At 34.3% G+C, this 24730-nt stretch overlaps 1 protein-coding gene across 1 annotated transcript; it reads right to left on the reverse strand.

The window, feature by feature from the left end:
* Positions 1 to 13926: 13926 nt before the first annotated feature.
* LOC131616006 (receptor-like protein EIX2) lies at positions 13927 to 17745 on the reverse strand. The gene is made up of 2 exons (XM_058887216.1): positions 14421 to 17745; positions 13927 to 14180 (listed from the first exon to the last, which is right to left on the reverse strand). The coding sequence occupies exons 1-2, from the start codon at positions 17634 to 17636 to the stop codon at positions 14166 to 14168; spliced, it is 3231 nt and encodes a 1076-aa protein (XP_058743199.1). The 5' UTR covers positions 17637 to 17745; the 3' UTR covers positions 13927 to 14165.
* Between the last annotated feature and the right edge of the window lie 6985 nt (positions 17746 to 24730).

The raw sequence follows: 24730 nt of genomic DNA on the forward strand, positions 1-24730 counted from the left end.
ATCGAGGGTCATCAAGGGTCCTTGTTATAGCACAAGAGAAAGCTATGTGGTTTTGAACTTATTTTGGCTTTAAGCAAATGGGTAAGAGGTTTCACTGGGAATAATTCCTCTTTGGGTGGATGTGTCCTATTTTGGGTTCTAAGGTTTTTGCCAAGATGTTTCACCGGGAATAATTCATCTTGGGGGTTTGAACTACAGATCTCTAATTAGGAAAGAGCCTTCACCGGGAAGACATTCTCAATCCTAGGTCATATTCCTATAATATATATATATATATATATATATATATATATATATAGTTTAACTGTCCTAAGGTTTACACTCAGACGTAGTTCTAAACAATATATAAATAGTTCTATATTTGACAGTAATTTAAATGAAAGACTGTAAATTGAAAGCTTGTAAAGCCTAACCTGGATGGAGTGGAGGCCTTTGAAGAAGTATGTACAAAGCCTCAACAGCAATTTTATTGATAGCAGTTGAATATTTATTATAAACAGTTAAAGGTTTTGAAAATAGAAGAAGTGAAGATGGACATAAGTCACATAGGTATCTGAAGAGTTTCACCGGGAATAATGCCCTTCAAATACCAGAAGAATGTTTTGAAAACAGAAAGGAGATTTTGTAAATACAGTTGTTGAAAACAAACTAAGAAAAGAAAAAGGTGCTGGGACTTACACTCTAATAGAGGCCCAATGAAATGATTTATTATTTATGAAAATAGTTGAGAAGATCCGAGGTTCTGTTGTTTGAAAACCTCGATCGTCTGTTTATTTCGGAGTTTGAAAAAAACAGTTTGAATTTTGACAAAAGTCAACTTAATTAAAGTAAAGACAAGATCTATACCTAACTAAGACCTAAATGATTAGGATTTTCCACTAAAATATTTATGAGATATTAGGTTTTGAAATTTCAATGAAAACATATATTAAAACATATTTTAAAACACTTAAAACAACACCATTTTCAACCTAATAAAAATATATAAAATAAATAATATTTTTTGTGATTTTTTTGATTATTCATAAAATATATATATATTAATCAAGAAGTGTGTGAAAAATGAAGTTAAAAAGAATTAATTTGATAGGTTAAATAATTGGTTAAAGTTATGAAGAAATTTAGAAAAGAAAAGTGGTAGAAAATTGGTTTTGGTCCTAGCAAGGCTTGAACCCACGCCCTTGACAACTACTTCACAAAACCTGACCAACTGTGCTACGCGCTCAGTTTGTAATATTACCACCATGAATTAGTTTTATTTTAAAAACACCCAGGAGATTCAAATTTGCGCGCCACCATAGTCATCTTCTTCCTCGAGCTCGTGAGAATTTGAATTTCTAATTCTCTGGTTTCTCAACCAAATGGTATGATGTAAACATCAATTTTGCTCGTTTTTGGATGAGGAACATGATCATGGGTTCAGAATTCATTTATTCTAAGTGTAACTAACTAATTTCAGTATGAACACGAAGAACACATAAACCCTAATTTCAAAATTAAATGATGAACAAGATGAATAAATGAATGATGATAGAGGGTTTTTAATCCTCTGATGATGCTGAACAAACTGGTATCGAGATATATGAGAAAGAATACTCAAATAAGTGGGTTAGAGTTTGAAAAAATACCTCTGAAAATGGAGGTCGTGAGGATGATGAGGAACACTTGGGCTTGTGTGAGTGATCCTAAAAGCTTCCTTGGGACTCAGTGATGCTAACTGAATGCTTATTGTGACTTCAATTCTTCTGAATTGTTCTACCCGACACCTTCGATTTGAGCTTCAAGTGGACATGGAGGATGATGAATCTGCAGTTACAGATGAGCTGCAGCCATCTGAATAGCTTCACTATGCCCTAAGGAACGTGTCTGGATGCTTAGCTTTGCTTGAAACCTTCTGAATTGCTCTATGGACCTCCAACTGCATAAGCTCCAAAACGAAAGCAACAATGGTGTTCCTCCACCTACAGAAGTGATCCAGGTGCTTGGATCACCTCAAATGAACCCCCTTGAGATGTTAGAATGCTTACTTTCCAAAGAGAAGCTCTGGTTTGAAGAAAACGATTCTTCTTGCCAAAGAACTTTGAAAAACCATAAGCATGAGAAGAGAAGGAGAAAGCAAGGAATATAGTTGCTTTTGTGTGAATTGTATGAAGAATAGCACTTGTATTTATAGGCAAATGGTTCAGTATAGTTGCAGAGGAGAGTTCTAATTGGCCTAGAAGAAGATTCCTTGATGATTCACCAATATTCCATTTTGTAATGATTACTTAATCACATGGCATTGAATTTTTGAATATTCTTCAATCTATTTGCAATGATGCATTTGATCCTCTCCTATCCTCTATGATGTTTCTGAAGTTTAGAGGTATCAATTAGTGTAGGCAATTGCATAAAATTACAAGTTTCAAAATTTGGCATGACTTATAATTTCACTTCATGAGGCCAACTTTGAACAAGCATAACTCCTAGCTCAAAATGAATTTGGAGAAGGTTTAGCACAATTTGGAAAGACCTAAACATCTACTTCAAATCATTAGTTTAGGGTTTCTTCAGAATCATTTGGGAAAATTGTGAAAAATGAGCCCAAAGTTGGAAGAAAACTAGGTAAATGGTTGATCTTTTGAAAAAAGTTCCTATGTAAGATGTTGTTTTATTTTGCAAGATCTACAACTTTCATGTTGGAAGTTTTTTGAGTTGTGTAGGTGAAATTTTGAGTTCCCATAATGCCCTTAAAAACCCTAATTCCCGACTTTTTGACCCTTGGTGAATTTTCTTGAATTTCTTTGGTCAAATGACTTTAATAATCATATATTGATGATATGGATCCTTAAAAGTCATGATTTGACCAAAAACCCTAAAAGTCAAAGGTGATCTTGTACAGTTGACTTTTTCAGATGAAGTGGGATTTTGGACTTTTGTGATGAACCAAGTCCTTCTCCTCAAGTGAATGATATGAATGGACTATGTTGAGGTAATAGAAGTTCTTGAACCATGTTTTGAGTTTTGGGTTCATGTCTTGATTAAAAGTCAACTATCTAGGTGAATTAGGTCAAAAACCCTAATTGTCGACCGGATGAAATTCATGACTGTGGTTCTTGAATTGAGGTGTAATGCCCAATAAATGTTGTTATATGGATCATTTGAGGATGATTGAAGCCTTTGAGTGATGCCCTTGAGCTTTCTAGGGTTTCCCAAATGTGAACCCTGATTTTAGTCCTTGATGGGCTCAAAACCCTAGACTGATGAAGTAAGCAATCCTGAGTCCAGGTGATGGGTATCTAATTAATCATAGGTGAATAGAATGAAGCTTTTGAGTCCCGTGGTTGTGTTAGGAACCATCCCTTTTACTGATTGATCCTTTGCTTGAGCTCTTCTGTTCCTGAACACCCTCGACTAAGTACCAGATGAATAAGTGACTGCTTTGAGTATCTGCTTTGACTTTGATGAAAAGTTATAAAGATATGACATCTCAGGGGGGTCAAAATTAGGGTATGACAGTGTTGTTAGTTTTTTATTATAAATATAAATTAAGGGATGGTATTAAAGTGTAATTTAGTATTTTCTATTTATGTACCTTTTATCTTGGTCATTAAGTTTACTTTATTAGGGCCTATGTGGCAATTTTCTCTTTATATAAATAGACTAGTGGTAGATGTCATTTATAACAACAACCCTTATTTCTTTCACCTTTTTGGTAGACGTCATTCTATCATTATTATTCCAATATTCCTATCATCTCTGATTCTTGTACCATAACATATAGTATTGGTCATTGAGACGATATGTTTCATAATTATCCCAGAAATTTTGAAATCGCTCGCAATTTCAAAGAATTACTTCAAATATAGATTAGGATCATATGTCGCAATACTTGAGTATTGTCCAATAGCTTGTATCACTTAGGCTTGAATTCAAACCAGAAGACAATGATGTCTTATCTTATGACACTCGTATTCATGGCATTAGGATAAAAAATTATAATCTATGATGTTTCTTGCTTGATAATTGGCAATGTCAGTGATGTCTTGATTAGCCATGGCCTCTTCTTCCTCTTTTTATTCTTCTTCAACTTTTGTGTTAACTTGTTCTAGTTCAGGAACATGGCTTCCAAACAAATGATGAGCTTGTTGAGATCTCCTCAATATTAAATTTTCTTTTTGGCTATGGACATATTTTATATTCCGGGGAAATCAATCTGCATAAGCAGATTTTTTGATGCAACCTTTCATTTCACTAAGGGATACAAACATATCAAATAAATTATTTCACTATTTTCAGATAAAAAATCAAAGGTTATAATGACATAATCCCCGACAATAGCCGCAAATCTTATTGCTTAGTTATACGTGTGTAAGTATACATAGTCAGTCTAGTAGAAAGTGATAAGAAAAAAAATCAATCCCACGAGGATTGGATTAAATGTTTTGATACATAATCCTAAACCTTGAAAAATAATGCATGAGATATGGTAACTAAAATAGTGTATGCCACGTAGTTGAAATTGTGAAATCACTAAGAGATATCAAAGGCTGAAAATAGAGTGTTTGTGTTATAGTATTGTTCCATCATTCATATTTTATTGTAGCTGTCAAACTATTTGGAAAAGTGTTTGAGGGGAAATGAGAGGGATCTAAGATTTAGGGGGAGCCGTGGATCGAAGTTTATGGATAGTATTAAGAAAAGTGGCATTGAATTATGAGATTTAAAATCAAACCAATTTGCATTTCTGGCTATTAAAAGTGAATTTCCTTTCATTAGGTTAACACTTTTCAAATGCAGGTGATTTTTACATCGAACTGGGTTACCAATTCAAGTTTTATTTATATTTTTCCTTTATTTTGATAGTATGCATTATACTTGTCATACACATTGTTACAACATTGTGTCTGCCATCTTGTTATCTAGAGAATACAAGGCTGATTGAACTTCTACAAAGGTCAGAGACTCCATTCCATACAGGAGAGTTTCTTTGAAGTGAACATGCAATTGAGGCAAAGCACACAACAGTAACAGTGCTTGATCTTCATCACCGATCTTCACATCAATATTTTCAAGATCAAGAATCAGCTTGTTGAACATATCCAACTACTCAGCCAACACTTTGTCTTCAATCATCTTGAATGAATACAAAGTTTGCTTCAGGTAGAGTGGATTTACCAACGATTTGGTCATGTACAAACTTTCAAGTTCCACCCTTAACCCTGATGTCGCCGTCTCCTTTGATATTTGTCAAAGAACCTTATCACCAAGGCTCAACAAAATAACATTGTGGAATTTCTCTATCATGGCCTTCTTTTCTTTTTCAGTTAACGCAACATCCATAACTGTCGCTCCCTTAAACACTTCCAAACAACCCTGCTGAACCAGTAGGACTTTCATCTTTAAGCGCCACAGACCGAAATCGTTCACTCCGGTGATCTTTTTAGTCTCATACTTTGTTGAAGGCATCTTCTCCACGCTCACTGCACCAATTTGTTGTGAAAAGGATGCCTTGATGAACAAATGATAAACTGTTTCTTTCTGATCAAGAAACACACAAGGGTAGAAAAGATGATAAACACGAAGAACAACAAGGATTAGTTATAACTGCTATTCTTTTCTTTCACTTTCGAATCAAGATTACAAGTTACAAGAATAATAAATAACCATCTCACCCTAAATTAGGAATTGCAATATGCAATGATGAGAGACTAGTGTGTTATTTACAATAAAACCTAACATACTAAACTAATGGGTTTTTCATAAATACCCATTATAAGCCAACTTAGGGTACAAGTTAACTTAAACGATTGGACATAACAAAAAGGCCCAATTCGAAATACTAACAACCCTAGTATTTCAACACCCACATACTAGAACACACTTTGACTATAGTATGTAGATCTTCGACACATTTTATGTCGAACCAGAAGCTACCCTTCGACACACTAGAGTTCGATCCAATTCTCACAGTGAGGTTTATACTTTGGCATCACATATAGCACACATAGCTCGTGGTGGACCTGTGTCGATTTTATTATTTTTGTATTATTCATATTGACTTTTTAACTTAACAGTTTATTAGATAACCACATAACTTAACATTGACAATTACATAACTTAACAAAACAAAAATAAATAAAAAACGTGTACACTATTAGATGATTCTAGACATTTCAACATCTTGATTATATCATAGACATATCTAGCAATTGTCGCATCAAATTCAATTGGTCTCTTTGTTGGCATATGATGATATGTTCTCCATATAACTTGTGGTGAATGCTCTCAATTTTCTATTTCTGATTATTTTAAGAGGAAATGCTTAAGCAATTCTCAATAATCACTTAATGGGAAAATAGTCGTCTGCAAACTTTTTCTATGATTGAATAACCCCACTATGTCCTGCACTTTGGAATATTTAACCCATAGATTAACCCTACTATTTTCTATTTGATTGTCTTATGCTCAAATTCAGACAGTTATATACCTTCATGAGATAATGGTTTAAGGTGTATTCTGATTTTGTTGTGCTTATCTGCCAGGCTATTGCTATAAGTTTGTCAAAAATTTCCAAATCCCATTCTTAGATAGGAATAGGACCATCCTGCAATATCAATTAATGTTAAGCATATAATTAGCATTACAAAAAGAAGTGAGGAAAAGGCCCATTTTTTTTACCTAAACATACAAATGAAGAGTGAGTGAGAGAGAAGAAAAGTTTGCCTAGATTAAAAACTTGTAATTTTGAAACTGAAAGTTACTATAAACTTCTATTGCTCAAAGTATGATAGAAAAAACAATATAGTATAACATGGCAAAAGAGAGGGGAAAAAATGAAAATATATCTGTTATATAGATGATAAGTTATGCAGATATTTTCTAAATGTGCTCAACACTTAATTGCTTTGATTTTTGTACTGTTTTTTTTATCCAATTGTATTTAGTTGTTAGCTCACATATGCCAATTTGTATAAAGTTATTGTATTTAAAGCTATTTAATTCAAGTTCATGAATGAATTCGAAGTTCATGAGTGAAGTGAAATAAAATGTATTTTAAGAGTGATTTTAAGGAGTCAGCCAATTGCAAGTATCAACCATTTAAAACTGATTTAATGAAGTCAAAATACAAGCAGTTTATTCTTTATCCAATGTTTGAATTCCCTTGATTATGTTACCGTGTTTTTTCATGACCTCAGACTGTTCTCCTTTCAGAAAGTCTGGAAAGTTTCATACGAAGGCATTTCATAAAAACAACGAGGATAGAGAAATCCATGGAAGAATTATACAATGTGAAGGTGGAAAAGAAAAATTTCACCTTAAAAACTAGCTCTGCTTGAAGTTTCAGGATGGCCAGTTTGGAATACTGGAAAACACAAGTTGCCATGGGACTGTAAGATAAACAAACTGGTGTACATGGAAGAAGGTGAATTGACTGTTGTTCTTGAAAGGAGTACGCATTTCATGCATTTTGTTGCAGGAGACTTAATCCGGTATCTGAAGTGGTTTGAGGATGATCTAGCTCAACAGGCCGTATCAAAAACATTATAGTTTTTGAGCCTACTATGATGGCTATTGATGATGGCAATGGCTTCGGCAAGGTAGTTAGGGACTTGCTTAATTTGACACACAGCAAGTTTAGAATTGGATAAATTGCTCTCAAAAGTGTTGGCCTCTAGAATAAAAAGGGTGATAGGCAAGTTGGTGTCCTCTAATCAAACCGTCTTTGTCCCGGGTATGAGTATGATGGATGGGGTGGTGTTGGTGAATGAAATTCTAGATTGGACCAAGAGATTCAAGAAAAGTTGTATCTTTCTAAATGTTGATTTCGAGAAGGCGTAGGATTCCGTTTCTTGGGATTATCTTAGATTCGTCCTAAAGAACGTGGGTTTTGGGGATAAATGGCTAATCTGGTTGGAAGAAAGCGTTTTTAAGAGCTATATGTCGATCCTAGTGAATGGGAGCCCGACGAAAGATTTCTTGGTTCACAAGGGATTGAGGCAAGGGGATCCCTTATCTCCGTTTTTCTTTGTTCTAGCAATGGAAGGTCTTACCGCTTTAGTGAGAAATCGGTGGAGCAAGGGGATTTTAAACCTTTTAAGTATTGAGAAGGGGAGGTTGTGGACATCTTGCAATTCGCGGATGATACCATTTTTCTTGGGGAGCCGTCGACCGATAATATTTGGTGTTTGAAAGTAGTGTTGAGAGGGTTTGAATTAGTCTCGGGTTTGAGAATAAATTTCATGAAAAGCAATGTTTACGGCGTTAATGTTGGAGAGTGGTTTTTGAATTCGGCGACCTATTCCTTAGGTTGCAAAAGAGGTGAGGTTCCGTTCTTTTTTCTCGGCATAATGGTGGGGGGCAATCATAGAAGTAGGAAAGCTTGGTTAAAAGCTATTCAAAACATCAAGAATAGACTTTCGTCGTGGAAGGGGAAATCCATTTCTATCGGAGGTAGGGTGACGCATATCAATGCGGTGCTCAATGCAATTCCTTCGTTTATGTTCTCTTTTTTCAAAGCACCGAGTTTGGTTATTAAAGAGATTAGAGGCATTATTAGTAACTTCCTTTGGGGGGGGCAGCAAGAAAAGAGGTGTATTCATTGGGTAGATTGGAAAACGGTGTGCAAACATAAAGACAAGGGAGTTTTGGGTATTAGGGATGTTGGAGAAATAAACAAGGCGCTCTTACTCAAATGGAAATGGAGAATTCTAATGGATGACAAGTCCATATGGAGTAGTTTTATAAAAGAGAGATATGTAGAGCCGAAATTAAGGATGCAAGGATTAGGAGTTGAAGGATCTAAATCGAAATATTCCTTGTGGTGGAGGGACGTTATTGCTAATGAATTAAAGATGGAAGCAGGTGATGAAGGGTTCATGAGTAATACTAGGTGCTTATTTAATAATGGAACCAATATTATGTTTTGGTCAAGTTATGGCGTGGGGATCAATCATTCCGTCTCTCTTTTCCGGATCTTTATGAAGCATCCTCAAACAATCTTTGCATTGTAGCTAATTCTTTTTACAGGTCAGAAGATGGTTTCTGTTGGCTGCCCAATGTTTTCATGGGCTCTACAGCCGCTGTGGCTGTCTCCAACACTATTTTAGCGAACCAATGGTAGCAGCTCATGGCCATGTTGGTTCGGTTCGGCCAGGTGACTGTGAGGAGGACAGGTTTGTGTGGAAGTTGAATCCTAGTGGCATTTTCTCGGTGGCCAGTATTTCTGCACTGTGTTCTCGTGCTAAGCAGTGTGCTTGGCAGCCCCTAACGGTGAGAATTTTGAAAATTTTATGGCGTATGGATCTACCGTTAAGGATTTCTATTTTTGCTTGGAGATTTTTCTCTTCTAGGCTCCCTACTATTGACTCTTTGCTTGCAAGAGGAGTAGCTAATATTCCTAATTTGTGCTGCGTTTTTTGTGGGGTTCATCCGGAGTCTCTTTTGCATGTTTTTTTCGATTGATCGAAGAATGTGTGGGAGTGGGCTTATTCTTGGCTAGATGAGGAAGTTATTTTTTCTTTGCAAGATTTCAAGGAGTTTCTTGTTGTTCAAGAGAAGGTAAAGAAAGCTAAGGATAGGGTGAAGATTAATTTCATTTGGATTTCCTTAATTTGGAGTTTATGGATCCTGCGTAACTCTATTATCTTCGAGCAAGTTTCTTTTAGTTTTGAATTGGTTGTATATAATGTAATGTTTTTATCTTGGAGTTGGTTAGCTAGAAGTTGTTGAAAGAGTATTGTGGTGTACTTTTCGTTTATATCGTATCCACAGGGATTATTGCGATATCACCGCCGTTCTATAGCCTATTTCATCTTGAGTTAATGTTACTTTAGTTTTGAGTTTGCAAAAGTTCATTCAACACTTTAGTAGCAAAGAGTAAATTAATGAAAGTTCTAAGTTAAAGAAAATGTATCAAGATTCGATTTCATCGACCTAAATTTGTATGTCTCCTTATAAATATATGTATATGAACTCGTTAACGATCAATATAATTACGTATCGACGTCTATACCGTCCGTGTCCGCAACGATATAGCTAGATTTACCGTATTGTTTAACCGACGATTTCTCCACCGTTTAAACAATACAAGTAACATTTTAAAACCGATACTAAGTAAACATCAAACGCTAAATCCATGTCTGCAACTCATTGTTTGATAGATGATAAAGTTAGGTCTAGATACAAACATTGATGTCTCAAACACTTATACCATAGAAAAGCTTTAATAAACAAACTAAATCATCTATATTGATCATCACTTGTTCATACATAATATATTCACAAGAAAAACATACAAAAGGCTAGGAAGATTACATCTTATCTTGATACAAAAGAGATTTAGCTATCCATGAAAATGGTAGCTTGCTCAAGAAGGTAAGGATGAAGAATGACAAGCATCTACAGCGATTAATCGACGATCAAGGCTTCGATTCTCCAATTCTTCACTTGCTACAGTGTTTTGTGCTCTCCTCTCTCTCTAAAAATATCTATATGTTACAAAATATCACTTCTGGCCCTTAAACAAGAAAACAGAATTGCGCAGACCGCGCTTAGCGCGGTGAATCCGGCTAAGCGCGCTATCCCAAAATAGTTAAACCGCCCAACCGCGCTCCAGACCTCGCTTAGCGCGGAAGTTTCTGCCAGAACTTCCTTCTTTTCTTCAAAACCGCGCTTAGCGGGCCTATACCTCGCTTAGCGCGGTACCTTTTTCCAGCAATCCTTGGTTTTTGGTCTTGGAACATCTTCAAAGCATATTTCCATGGTCCAAGCTTCCATTTATCTAGGAAAAACTATAAAATCCAACACAAATTGCAAAGATAAGAACTATTCGACAATAATATAAATATAAGAATATATATATATATATATATATATATATATATATATATATATATATATATATATATATATACCAAATGATAATAAAATACTACTATTAACCACAAAAAGACTTAAGAGTTACCAAAAATTACCCAAAATATTTACACAAATTGGTAACTAACAGAAGTTTGTCAACTTCTTTTTCTACTTCTATGAGTGGTACAAGTTACCGCTCCGTTGTTTCGAGAACTTGTAATCAGGTGTAAGGGTTGCACCCCTAATGCGATTTCTTAATTCATTTGCTTTAAAAAAAAAAGTTTAGAATTGGATGAGTTTATATCTCTCAAAGTTCTGTTTAGCAAAATATGTTCGAAAATAGCTTCTACCATAAATTGCTTTCGACATTCAACAATTACTCACTTTGTGCATCAAACTCAGCTGTAGCCAAAAGATAGTGCAAAATCATATTTGTAAAACATTCATGTAGAAACTTACTAATTTCACAGCACTTGTGGGATGTGAGGAGACAAATGTGTCGGTATCTTATAAAGTTGGTTAAACGGTCCATATCAAAAACGTTAAAAGTTTCCAAGCATGTGGTGATAGGTATTGATGATGCTGCATGATGGTCATTTAAAGAACGTTTATCAAATGGATATTGTTATGTTTTTTTAGGGTTAATAGCCGTTTACCCCTGTCATATAGGCGAGTTTTGATTTACCCCTTTAAAAAAAAGTTTTGGATTATCCCTTATAATTTTAAAATTTTAAGTCTTTTACCTCCTAAGAGGAAAAATTATCCCCCTGTAAAATGAATTTTTTTTATATACCCCCCTGGTTTTTACACGTTTAGGGGGGTGACAAAAAATTTTAGAGGGGTAATTCAATTTTTTTTTTTAAAGGGGGGTAAATCAAAACTCGCCTATATGGCAGGGAGTAAACGGGTTAATAGTCTTTTTTTTAGATTTTTTCTTTACCCACCTCCCTATGAGGGTCACCCCTAGCGAAATCCCTAACTTACCCCTGCTTCGGAGATTCATCTCCGAAGTAATTTTTTTTTAAAGATTTTTTTACACTTCGGAAATGCATTTCCGAAAACACCAAAAAATTGCCGGAGTCAACCATCTCCTACTCTCTCACCCATTTTTCTTCCAATCACATCCAAAATCATTTTCGATCTTTACCCTTTTCCTCTACTCACACATTTTCTCTCTCTTGTAACTGCTTTCATCACAATGTCTCGCCGCAGTCGAGGAAACCATCCCGAAAATTGCCGGAGTCAACCATCTCCTGCACATTCTCAACAATCATCCGTCAATGCTGCAGGATCAAGCCGTGGTAGTGGTGGTCGTGGCTCTCGCGGTGGACGTACCGCCGGTTCTTCCTCCTCCGGACATCCACCTCCTCCGTCATATGCTTCGCCATCGGTCACCCCTACTCCTACTCCTACATATGTTGCAGCTCCGGTTGTTCGTCCACCTGTTGCAGCGTCGTTTGTTCCATCTGTTGCAGCCCGGTTGTTACTCCATCTGTTGTTGCGCCGGTTGCTTCCTTGAGTTCGGCTCTGATCTCCATCGAGAGCCTGACTGCCGAAGTTAAACATAAGGCTACTCTAGAGTCGGCTCCGTCGTCTCAGAAGGCGGTTAGGTTCCCTAACCGACCTGGTTACGGTCAATTGGGAAGGAAAATTCAAGTTCGTGCTAATCATTTTCAGTTGCGAGTGGCTGATAAGGATCTACACCACTATGGTGTAAGTATAGTTTGCTCATAAGTTTTTTGAACTTTAAGTGTATAGTTTTTGTTGTTGTTTATTATGTTAGCAAGTTACAATGTGGTATGGATTTCTAGAGGATCAGGACTTTCTAACCTGCTGCAGCGTCTCCTCCATCGTCTTTCTAACCTCATTCTTTTATCATCAGGATCAGGACTTTTCAAATTCCCACTCATATGAAAGTCAATCGGGTTAAACTTGACTAAAGCACGCTTCATATATATGAATGTACTAGTACTCATTAACTGTACTCATACAGTATCCTACAAGATATTTTACAACATGTTTAAATGATAACAGCTGTGTTAACAAAAGGGCAACAATTTCTACACCTCTTGGTAAAAACATTGGATGAATAATCAAAACGAATCCTAAATTGTTTCATGATCATGAGAGTAATGTGAGGGTTTCATGATCACGAGAATAATGTGAGTGGAATGTAAGAACAAAAAAACAGTAAAAGTAATAAAGTGTAATTACACGGAATATGAAAAGGAGAAGGTAGGTGAACAAGGGTTGGGTTTGGTTCAGTGATGTTGAGTTCAAAGATCGGGGGCCGACGTTATCAAAATGTTGACTCATCCTCACCTACCCGTGTTTAACAATATGTAACTTTAATCTTATGTAATGTGATCGATGTAATCTTCATCCGATTAAATAAAGCGAATTGTTCTTGTTTGTTATTTTTCTTCTGTTCAGACCTTATTTCGGAAGTGCATTTCCGAATTCCTCCAAGGCGGGTGAATTCGGAGATGCACTTCCGAATACGTCAATTTTCTGAAAAACAACTTTATTTCGGAGAAGCATCTCTGAAATCAATATTTTTCATTAAAATATTCCCCCTTTTCGGAGATGCATTTCCGAAAACACATTTTTTTCTAATAAAAATACGTTTTCGGAAATGAACTTCCAAAACAAGGGGTATTTTTGTAAATTTGCCAGAGGTAATGAAGAAGGTTAGGAGGTGGGTTAAGAAATTTCTTTTTTTTATACTAAATTTTCCAGCCTTTACACACATCAACTGGATCTTATTGAACTCAAAAAGTTCAAGTAATAAATGAAAGGGTGTGACGAAAATCACCAAATTCAGTGAGCAAAATGCATCGTCCCTATTTGAGTTACCATATAGCTGTAAATTTCTAATCATATACCACATTTATTTAATTTTTATCAAGCTTATTTCATGTCTTATTCAAGCTTCCATAATCCTTATTATTTCATAATATATAATACTTTACTCCCCATTTTATTTAATTATTATTATTATTATTATTATTATTATTATTAATAATAATATTATTATTATTTTTTTACTCCAATCCAGTATTTGGAAACTTCAAGTTCTACTTATTCTTTAAATAACTTTAATACAACTATATTGGAAAAGTAAAGTAGCTCTAAGAGTAGCACTAGCATCATTACAGTATGTCAATAACTATATTATAAAACATGTTTAGAATAACAATATCAATCTTACAACATATATGCTTCACAAACTGGTTTTGAAACAGAGAACTTTGAATTCCTTTATTTTTGTCTCATCAGCTGCTATCTTTCTTCAACAGAGATGCAAATGCTTCAATTAGATATGCTTAGACAAACTTTTCCTGTACAAATTACAAACAGATCAAAGGATGTGTCTTAATATATCATGAATTTTCATTATTCTTGTTTATATTTAAATTTTCTGGCTAAAATGCTTCAAGTCTTCAATCAATCTTAAATTTGGAAAAAAAAATTTGTTCAGAAAAATATCTTTTATTTTGATGAAACAATTTTATTGTAAGCTCAAACTTCACATATTTAACAAAAATTATATGAACAAAGAAGGAAAAGAAAAAGATTACCTGCAAACTTCTAAGCCACCTTTGAAATTTAATTCCATTCAGCATCATAAATACGTACATCGTGTCAACTGTGTTGTTCAAGAACAAGACATATGTATGTCTCCAAGTCCTGATGAGAAACAATGATCCCCAAAGTCCTCCGTATCCTGTAATAAATCCCAGTGCCACGCTCAAATAAATTGGTTTTTTATCTCCTGAACTACTTTCTTCATTTGTCTCTGGTTTCTGAGGTGTAACTTTTTCATCTCCTGGACAATTTTTGTCAAGAGGTTTTCCGCAAAGATCAGCATTCCCATCATAACTTGATGCATCGAAACTTTGTAATTGCGTGCCAATAGGAATTCTTCCAGAAAGATTGTTATCAGATAAATTCAACATGGACAAGCGATCAATTTGAGTTAAAGAAGGGGGAATTAAACCATAGAAATGATTTCTTGACAAGTCAAGAAATTCAAGTGATGTTAACCTTCCAATCTCTGAAGTAATTTCTCCTGTCAAATTGTTGTTTGATAAATTCAGTGACACCAATTCTACCAAGTTTCCTATTTCCTTTGGAATGTCTCCTATCAATTGATTGCTTGAAAGATCAATGCTCCTCAAAATAAGCTCATTATTCTTGAACAATCGTTCTTCACCTTTCCACATCAACAATGCATTCAAATTAAAACCATCCAAAATATCTCCAGAATCAACTGGGTAAAGTAAACCAGAGTCTATGGGACTAGTATAGAAAAAATTTGGAGACATTGCAGAAAAATTCTTTATGCATTTGAAAATTTGTCCTGACAGATTGTTTTCAGAGAGGTCCAACAACTGAATGTTTGTTAAGTAACAGAGACTCCGCGGAAGATTTCCATAAAATCGATTCCTTCGTAAGCTTAACATTTGCAATTGTTGTCCTAACCAATACGGTATTGGTCCCGAGAATTTGTTCTTTCCAACATCTAGCATGATTAGTTCTGTGCAATTTTTCAAGGAGAGAGGCAACTTCCCAGTGAAGCTATTGTTTCGCAATATTAATACCTTAAGTTGAAGTAATGATCCCATTGAGGAAGGAACTTCACCTGAGAGAGTATTATCACTCAAATCTAGATTGTCCAATGCTTCCATGTTGCTCCAACAATCAGGAAGTTGCCCTGATAATTGATTCTTGGATATGTCTATTGTCGTCAATCTATCAGTTGTAATGTTAACGCATAAGAACATAGGAGTTTCAGAAAATTTGTTCTTCGACAACTGAAGCAATGACGCACTACGAAAAAACAAAGGTATTAAACCTTCAAATTTATTTGATTCCAGAATTACTTGGCAACCTTCAGAAATTCTTGTGCGCAAATTTGGAATTGAGCCAGTAAGATTATTGTAGGAAAAGTTCATGATTGCTATATTTGTGGCTTGAGTCCAAAACCACATTGGAACTACACCTGAGATTCCCGCATTGGAAATGTCCACCTGTTCAAGATGTTTTTGACTTTGCAACCATTTTGGAAAACTATACCCAACAATACAAGACCTTAAACGTAAGTTAAACAATTGAAAAGTTGGGACCCAATTTTCACTGAATATCACTGACAATGAATTGTCATTCAAGTTTAATTCCTTTAACATGGACATGTTGTTAAAATGAGTGTCAGTGATCTCACCTTCTAAAATGTTGTGTTCAAAGTTCAACTTCACTAATGATGAGAACCTTGCCATGATGGGTACTTTGCCAGTAATTTGGTTGCTATCCAAGTATAATTCTTGAAGTGAATCTTTTGCACACCCAAAAGATAAATTATGTAGTATCACTGAAAGATCTTCACTCAGCTTGTTAGTTGACAAATCTAGTGATTTTAATGAACATAGGTTACCAAATGATTTAGGAATTCCACCTTCTAAAGAGTTTGAACTAAATATCAAAGACTCCAATGACTTTGGAATTCCATATGGCACCTTACCACTTAACATATTATTTGAAAGGTCGATTGTTATTAGAGATGGGAATATTGAAAGATTAGGCAATGTTCCAGTAATTTGGTTGGAAGCTAAACTCAAATGTTGGAGTGAGTATCTTGCACAGCCCGACAATTTGTGTAGAATGGTTGAAATGTCTTCATTCAAGTCAGTGAGATCAAGATCCAATGAGTGTAACATACATATATGTCTAATAGATTCTGGAACTCCACCTTGTAGTTCATTTGCCGATAAGTCGAGCCGTTGAAGAGGGTTTTGTATGTTGCCAAAATCATATGGAATGGTGTCATTGAATTTGTTATCGCTAAGATCAAGGTCAATTAAGTTAGAGGTGGCATTAAACACCCATTCAAATATTTTGGAAGATGGAAAGGTATTTTGTGAAAGGTCAAGGATGGCAAGAGAAGTAGAAAAGTTGAACCGTGAATGGGACAGAGAATGGAGGTAAAGATCAGAAAGGTCGCAATAAGATAACTTCAATTCTCGTATTTTAGGAAGCTTGGCAATCGTTTGTAACCAGAGAGGAGAAGAATTGAGATTGGGTATGCCACTCAAGTCAATATGGGTTAAAAGAGTGAGATTAGAAAGCCACTGACCTCCAACATGGTTATTCTTATCTTCAAATTTGAGTCTGTAATTGTCTCTAAGATTAAGCTCCTGCAACTTTGAAAGGCTTCCAAGTTGGTGAGGAATGGTTCCAACAAGATTGTTCCATGAAAGATCAAGGTACTGCAAATGAGAGAGATTTCCAAGTTGATGAGGGATTGTACCCTCCAGGTCATTATGTGAAAGATCAAGATATTGCAGGTGAGAAAGATGAGCAAGATCATTTGGAATTCTTCCCACAAGAAATGAAGCACGGAGGTCAAGGAATCTCAAGTTGGTAAGAGAACCAAATAATTCTGAAAAAATACTGTTTGGAAGCCCACTCCCACTAATGTTCAAATATTTTAAATGTCTCAACTCCATCAGTGATGTGTTGATCTTGCCTGGAAAATAACCAAACTGAGGAGGATTTAGATGAAACATCTCAACATGGCCAGTTTGATTGTTACAGCGGATTCCTTCCCATGCACAGCAATCATCACTCTTACCATCCCATGTAGTCAACAAGGAAGTGTCATCCAACACAAGGCTGGCCTTCAACTGAAGGAGAGCTTTTCTCTCATTCTCTAAGCAACCAACAGCTCCATTCAAAAACAACTGCAACACCACAACAAAGAGTACTGTAACTAACTTAAGCATACTCATTATCTTCATTTTTTTCTCTGTCAAGGTAATGAAACTCAGCTTGTTATTATTAACTTCTCACATTGAAAAACAAAATGGGAATGAGAAGAAGAATAAGACAAAATTGAAAGACTTGAGTGTATCAGTATGACTTGGAATACGCGGTGCTTATTATTCTCATTTTGGTATATGGTGCCAATTTTTTCTCTTATGGAAAAAACGCACAACGTGCGATTGCATTATTAACGTTTCAAAATCAAGTTTCATAGTTTAATAAAACTAATTGGATTTCAGAATTCTTTTCATATATTTAAATTAAACTTTACACAAAAAATTAATCAAAATAATTATAATTATTATAATGAAATTTAAATTAACTGCTATGTTCTTTTTGCATTCCCATATTTTCTTCCGAACCAAAAAATTAATAATCCTTTATTATTTCTCTTCTTTCTTCTACACGGACTCTTGCTGTTATAACATATAGGATTCAATATCAATATTTTCTTCAGTCACATTTTGAAACATTTTTGGATTTTATAATTTCCTATCACTTTTCTTTTGTTTGGTCAAAGTTGGAATTTTGTTATATTATTAGTAAGTTCTTTTTATTTTTGAGTTTGTTTGTTTCCAGCAAGTTGGAGATTTTTATAATTAGTATTAAAAAAATACTTGTATATGACTCTAATTTTATTTTTTTAACCGTATGGCAAAGCAAAATGGAAGATAAGATTATTGATTTTTTTAAAAAAAAAAAAAAACGTAAATAACCAATATTTCAAATTAATTATAAAAATGGCCTTCTCTTATATTGAAACTTGTTTTTTACAAAAATGACCATTTTTTCACACTTTTTATACATTGTCGCCACCCTAGGTGGCGACTACATCTAAAAAAGAGACCAAAATATTCAAAGTGGTGGAGAGTTGTAACACCCGTATTTAATTAAATAATTTTAAATTAAATATATTGAGTATTTTTGCGATGATTTGTGGAATTAGTTAATAATCGGGTAGAAAGTCGAATAAAGTCGGAAGATAAATAATATTAGAGTTATTATTTATTTTAGGAGTTATTAAATAGATTTGGTTGGATTTAATTATAGGTGGGAATTAACAATGGAGGGTTATTAGTTAGTAAAACCCAAACATAAGTTTTAGAAGTCCATTATTTTTATTAGGTTTGTTAGAGTAGTAGTTATCAAACAAACAAAAGGAACTCAAACAGTCACGTAGTAGAGAAGGAGGAAAATAAGAACTAAGGGTTTTGGTGCTAGTAGTCTGGATTTTGAAGGTTGCAGTGTTAGAGGTTGCAGTTTACCGAACGAATTTTTGAGCTTCGTTCAATCCAAAGGTAAGGGGTGGGGTTCGACTAATATAATTGATTGTATGATAGTTGTTATGTGGGATTTAAGGCTGTATGATTTTACTACTAATTTTGTGTTCATGTATTGAAATTGTGATTTTTGTGATTTGTTGGTGTATCGGTTGATCTGGATTTCTAAACTAAGTTGTTTTGTGGTTGATGTTGTTGGCCTGTGTTGTATTGATTCAAGTCTGTAATATATGTGTTGGTGAATCGATGATTTGTGTTGGAAATTATATCTTGTATGTGTTATGGGTTTACGAAATTGCAAGAACAAGAATGCGTGTAAATAGATGAACAGGACATAGTGGAGACGGGGCCCCAAAAGAACTTGATGATCCTCCCCCCACACATAAGGAGACAACGTCTCCATGATGTAGAAAAAGGTGGAGGCAGGCGCCTCCCTCCCTTAGGGGGGGCCCACCTTTTGTTTCCCTTGATGTAGGATACGTGCTAGGATGATTTCATATGTGGTTCTTAGTAAACTCTAGTATAATTGGGTGAACTTATTCATAGAAATGACATGAATTAATATTAGGGAACTTAAACTAGTATAATCAAAAGATTCAATGGCCTAGTAATGTTCTAGTAAGTTATAGAAATTATTAGAATGCACATCCTGTTTGGTAAAAGAATAGTAACGAGTAATAGTAGCCTAACTCACAGTAATAACAACTATGGATAGAAAATACTTCGCTCATGAATGTGATGGACACCTTGCAGGCCCCCAAAGATCACCATGGATGTAATCAAGGGATCCATGTGTTCTTTGTTTGCCTTTGTTGAACTTCACTCTACAAGATTTTTCAAGTACACAGGGTTCACAAAACGTCAGCTTTTCGACTTTGTCTGCACGAAGTAGATTTTGTTTCCCTAATTCGACCAGACCCCTTTCACTGACATGGCCCAATCCCATGTGCCAGATTTCTGTCTTCGACAAAGGTTTCGTGGATGCAACATTTGTCGAACCACTTACAACTTTAGCCTCAAGGGTATACAAGCCGTATTTCTTCATGCCTTTCAAGACTTCCTTCGATTCCTTCATGACTCTTAGGATACTTTTCTCTCCTTAGAAAACATATCCTTTCTTGTCGAATTCACTAAGAGAAAGCATATTTCTCTTCAAATCAGGAACATACCTGACTTCAGTGAACAACCTTATTGACTCATCATGGAGCTTGAATCTCACAGATCCAGCACCTGCAATCTTGCAAGCTTTATTGCTTGACTCATCATAGTCGTCTTCTCTGCTGCCGTTAATTCAGCATTCATAGTTTCCTATCCTTTCAACGCTTACAAGCAATACCGCTGAACCAGTAGGGCTTTCATCTTCAAGCACCACATATCAAAATCATTCAATCTGGTGAACTTTTCAATCTCATACTTTGTTGAAGACATCTTCTCCATGCTCACCTCACAATTTGTTGTGAATTCAATGTCAATAACGAAGTATAAAATAAGGAAAGAATAAAGAACAAGGAAGAAGAAGAACACAAGAATTGGTTATAATTGTTATTCTTTTACTTTCTCTTAGAAAACAAGATTACAAGTTTATAAGAATAACAAATAACCTCTCTCACCCTAAATTAGGATTTGCAGTATGCAATGATGAGAGACTAGTATGATATTCATAATAAAACCTAACATACTAACTATTGGGTTTAGGGCTGGCAATGAACCAAACTAACTCGAAAATAGTTCGAAATTCGATTCGAAAATTAAATCGTTGAACTAGGTTCACGAATCAAATGAGTTGAGTATGAGTTAAAAACTAAGTTCGTTAACTAAATGAGCTGAACTTGAACTATACATAGTTCGACTCGTTAGGTTCATGAGTCTACTCGATTATCCATGAGATAGATTATATTGTATTTAAGAGTAGGTTTAAATATTTTCTCTAAATCTTAGTATCATATTTTATTTTATTCTAACGGTTTTAATTGATAATTTATATTCTCTAGTGAGCAAAATATTTCTACAAATAATTATACAAATAAAATTAACATTGTATGAATTTCAATCTTATAACTTTAATTTTATTTCTATATTTTTATTTAAAAAATATTAATTTAAAATGTCAAATATATATAAAAAATAAACTTTAAAAAATTATTTTTAAGTCCGTGAAATTCTAACAAGATAAACCTAACGAGTTGAATTGAGATGGTCGTGAACTTCTAACAAGTCGAGTTTGACCTGAAAAAAAGTTCGAGATAAACTCGAATTCGAACTCAAACTCAGCCAATTCTTAACGAGTCGAGTTTGAGCTGAAAAAAAAGTTCGTCATGAACTCGAACTCGAACTCGAACTCGAACTCGGCTAATTCTTAACGAGTCAAACTGAGCTGAGGCGAGTTCGACTCGACTCGACTCATTTCCAGCCCTAATTGGGTTTTTTCCACAAGGCTCATTACACAAGCTAACTTAATAAACAAGTTAACTTAACAAATTAGGGTTTAAACACTAAAATCTAATTTAACATGCTAATAACCCTACCATCTTCGACACTTGTAGGTTAGATCCATCTTCGACTACATCATACACATTTCGACACCAGCATATGAATAACCTTCGACTTCATGCTTAACCCTGTCAAACCAAGAAGCTACCCTTCGACCATACTAGAGTTTGATCCAATATCTCACATAGACATATCTAACAATTGTCGCATCAAACTCAACTGGTCCCTTTGTTGGCATATGATGATATGCTCTAATTTCCCATTTCTGTTTATTTTAAGAGGTAAATGCTTAAGCAATTCTCAATAATCGCTTAATGGGAAAATAGTCGTCTGCAAACGTTTTCTATGATTGAATAACCCCACTATGTCCTGCACTTTGGAATATTTAACCCATAGATTAACCCTACTATATATTTTCTATTTGATTGGCTTCTGCTCAAATTCAGGCAGTTATATACCTTCATGAGATAATGGTTTAAGGTATATTCTGATTTTGTTGTGCTTATCTGCCAGGCTATTGCTATAAGTTTGTGAAAATTTTCCAAAAAGGAATAGGACCATCCTGCAATATTATTAGCATTTACAAAAAGAAGTGAGGAAAAGGCCCATTTTTTACCTAAACATACAAATGAAGAGTGAGTGAGAGAGAAGAAAAGTTTGTCTAGATTAAAAATTTGTAATTTTGAAACTGAAAGTTACTTTCTATTGCTCAAAGTATGATAAAAAAATTAATATAGTATAACCAAGGTTGTCAGAATCAACTTTTTATCTTGACTCTTTTTGACTAGATAAAATCGAAACTTAAAATCATAGAATTTACCTCATATTAAAATTATATTAAATTTATATATATATATATATATATATATATATATATATATATATATATATATATATATATATATATATATATATATATATATATATATATATTCTAAATGCATTAATTATTTAAAATTTTAACTTAATTATAAAGCAAAAATATATTATATCATCATAATAAAGTGTAATATTCACAAACTTGTATCAAACTATATAAATGTCCACCAAATCATAAAATTTAAAATCCAAAAGATTATAAAAAAAACAATAGTTTCATAAGTTTTTCGAGTTCAAAAAAACAAATATTTTTCATCATCTTCTTCAACTTAATCAAACATTTAATCCTTCTACAACATCATTTCTAATACTAAAGATTCTTAATATGAATGTGAATAAAATTAAAAATCCATAGAGAAAATTTTATGGGCCAAAATATAAAATGTGATTTATAAATTTTGACAAAAGAAGTAAAATCAGGTCCAAGAGGAAAATCCAACGATTTTACATGATTTCACCGATTTTAGAAAGATTTAAATCACTTAAAATTGTTCTGGAATACGACTTTACATACAAAGGTTTTTACCTACGATTTAACACGAAATACTGACCTAAATACGTGAAATCTATAGAGTTTAGGTTTTAAATCAAGATTTTAACAACCTTAAGTATAACATGGCAAAAGAGAGCGGAAAAATGAAAATATATCAGTTATATAGATGATAATTTTGCAGATATTTTCTAAATGTGCTCAACACCTAATTGCTTTGATTTTTGTACTGTTTTTTTATCCAATTGTATTTAGTTGTTAGCTCACATATGCCAATTTGAATAAAGTTGTTGTATTTAAAGCTATTTAATGCAAGTTCATGAATGAATTTGAAGTTCGTGAATGAAGTTGAAGTATGAGCTGCAGTAACTATATAACTTTCCTGCTGTGAATCCCTCCAAAAGCTATTTCCTTTTTGGGACATTTAGGTGGAAAAAAAGACATATAAAGTCCTACAGTAGGTAGAAATGTTAGGTTTCTATACTATTTTATCTGTGGTGACTATATAGTCTTTTATCTGCAGTGAGTCTTTTGGAAAATTGTTTTCTGTTTGAGCCATTTAGGTGAAAACAGACACGACAAAAGCCATATTATGAAAGAAAGGCAAGGAAGTGTATTTTAAGAGTGATTTTAAGGAGTCACCCAATTGCAAGTATCAACCATTTAAAGCTGATTTAATGAAGTCAAAATACAAGCCGTTTATTCTTTATCCAATGTTTGAATAATTGAATTCCCTTGATTATGTTACCGTGTTTTTTCATGACCTCAGCCTGTTCTCCTTTCAGAAAGTCTAGAAAGTTCCATACAAAGGCATTGCATTAAAACAACGAGGATAGGGAAATCCATGGAAGAATTATACAATGTAAAGGCGGAAAAGAAAAGTTTCACCTTAAAAACTAGCTCTGCTTGAAGTTTCAGGATGGCCAATTTGTAATACTGGAAAACACAGGTTGCCATGGGACTGGAAGATAAACATACTGGTGTACATAGAAGGTGAATTGACTATTGTTCCTGAGAGGAGTACGCATTTCATGCATTTTGTTGCAGGAGACTTAATCCGGTATCTGAAGTGGTTTGAGGCTGATCTGGCTCAACAGGCCGTATCGAAAACATTATAGTTTTTGAGCCTATTATGATTGCTATTGATGATGGCAGTGGCTTCAGCAAGGTAGGTAGGGACTTACTTAATTTGGCACACAACAAGTTTAGAATTGGATGAGTTTTATATCTCTCATAGTTGTATGTTGTTGCTATTCATTCAATACCAGTAAACTACTTTGAACTTTCGCAGCAATCTGATCTTGTATATACATTAGGAAGTAATGAGGGTACATGTTTAGCAAAAATATATGTAGGTTTGGTTACTGTCAATCATATTTGAGCTTGCCTCAAAACTTCTGTTTAGCAAAACATGTTCGAAAATAGCTTCTACCATAAATTGCTTTCGACAGTCAACGATTACTCACTTTGTGCATCAAACTCAGCAGTGTCGGTATCTTATAAAGATGGTTGAGGCTGATCTCTGGTTCAATGGTCCATATCAAAAACGTTAAAAGTTCCGAGCATATGGTGATAGGTATTGATGATGCTGCATGATGGTCATTTAAAGAACGTTTATCAAATAGATATGTTCTGTATCTTTCTTATACTAAATTTTCCACCCTTTACACACATCAAATGGATCTTATTGAACTCAAAAAGGTCAAGTAATAAATGAAAGGGTGTGACGAAAATCACCAAATTCAGTGAGCATAATGCATCGTCCCTATTTGAGTTACCATATATCTGTAAATATTTAATCATACACCACATTTTTTAATTTTTATCAAGCTTATTTCATGTCTTATTCAAGCTTCCATAATCCATATTTCATAATAATACCTTACTCTCCATTTTATTCCATAAAAATAGTTATTACAAGAAACACACA

Source organism: Vicia villosa, linkage group LG7, assembly GCF_029867415.1.
Source record: "Vicia villosa cultivar HV-30 ecotype Madison, WI linkage group LG7, Vvil1.0, whole genome shotgun sequence".
Classification (NCBI taxonomy): domain Eukaryota; kingdom Viridiplantae; phylum Streptophyta; class Magnoliopsida; order Fabales; family Fabaceae; genus Vicia; species Vicia villosa.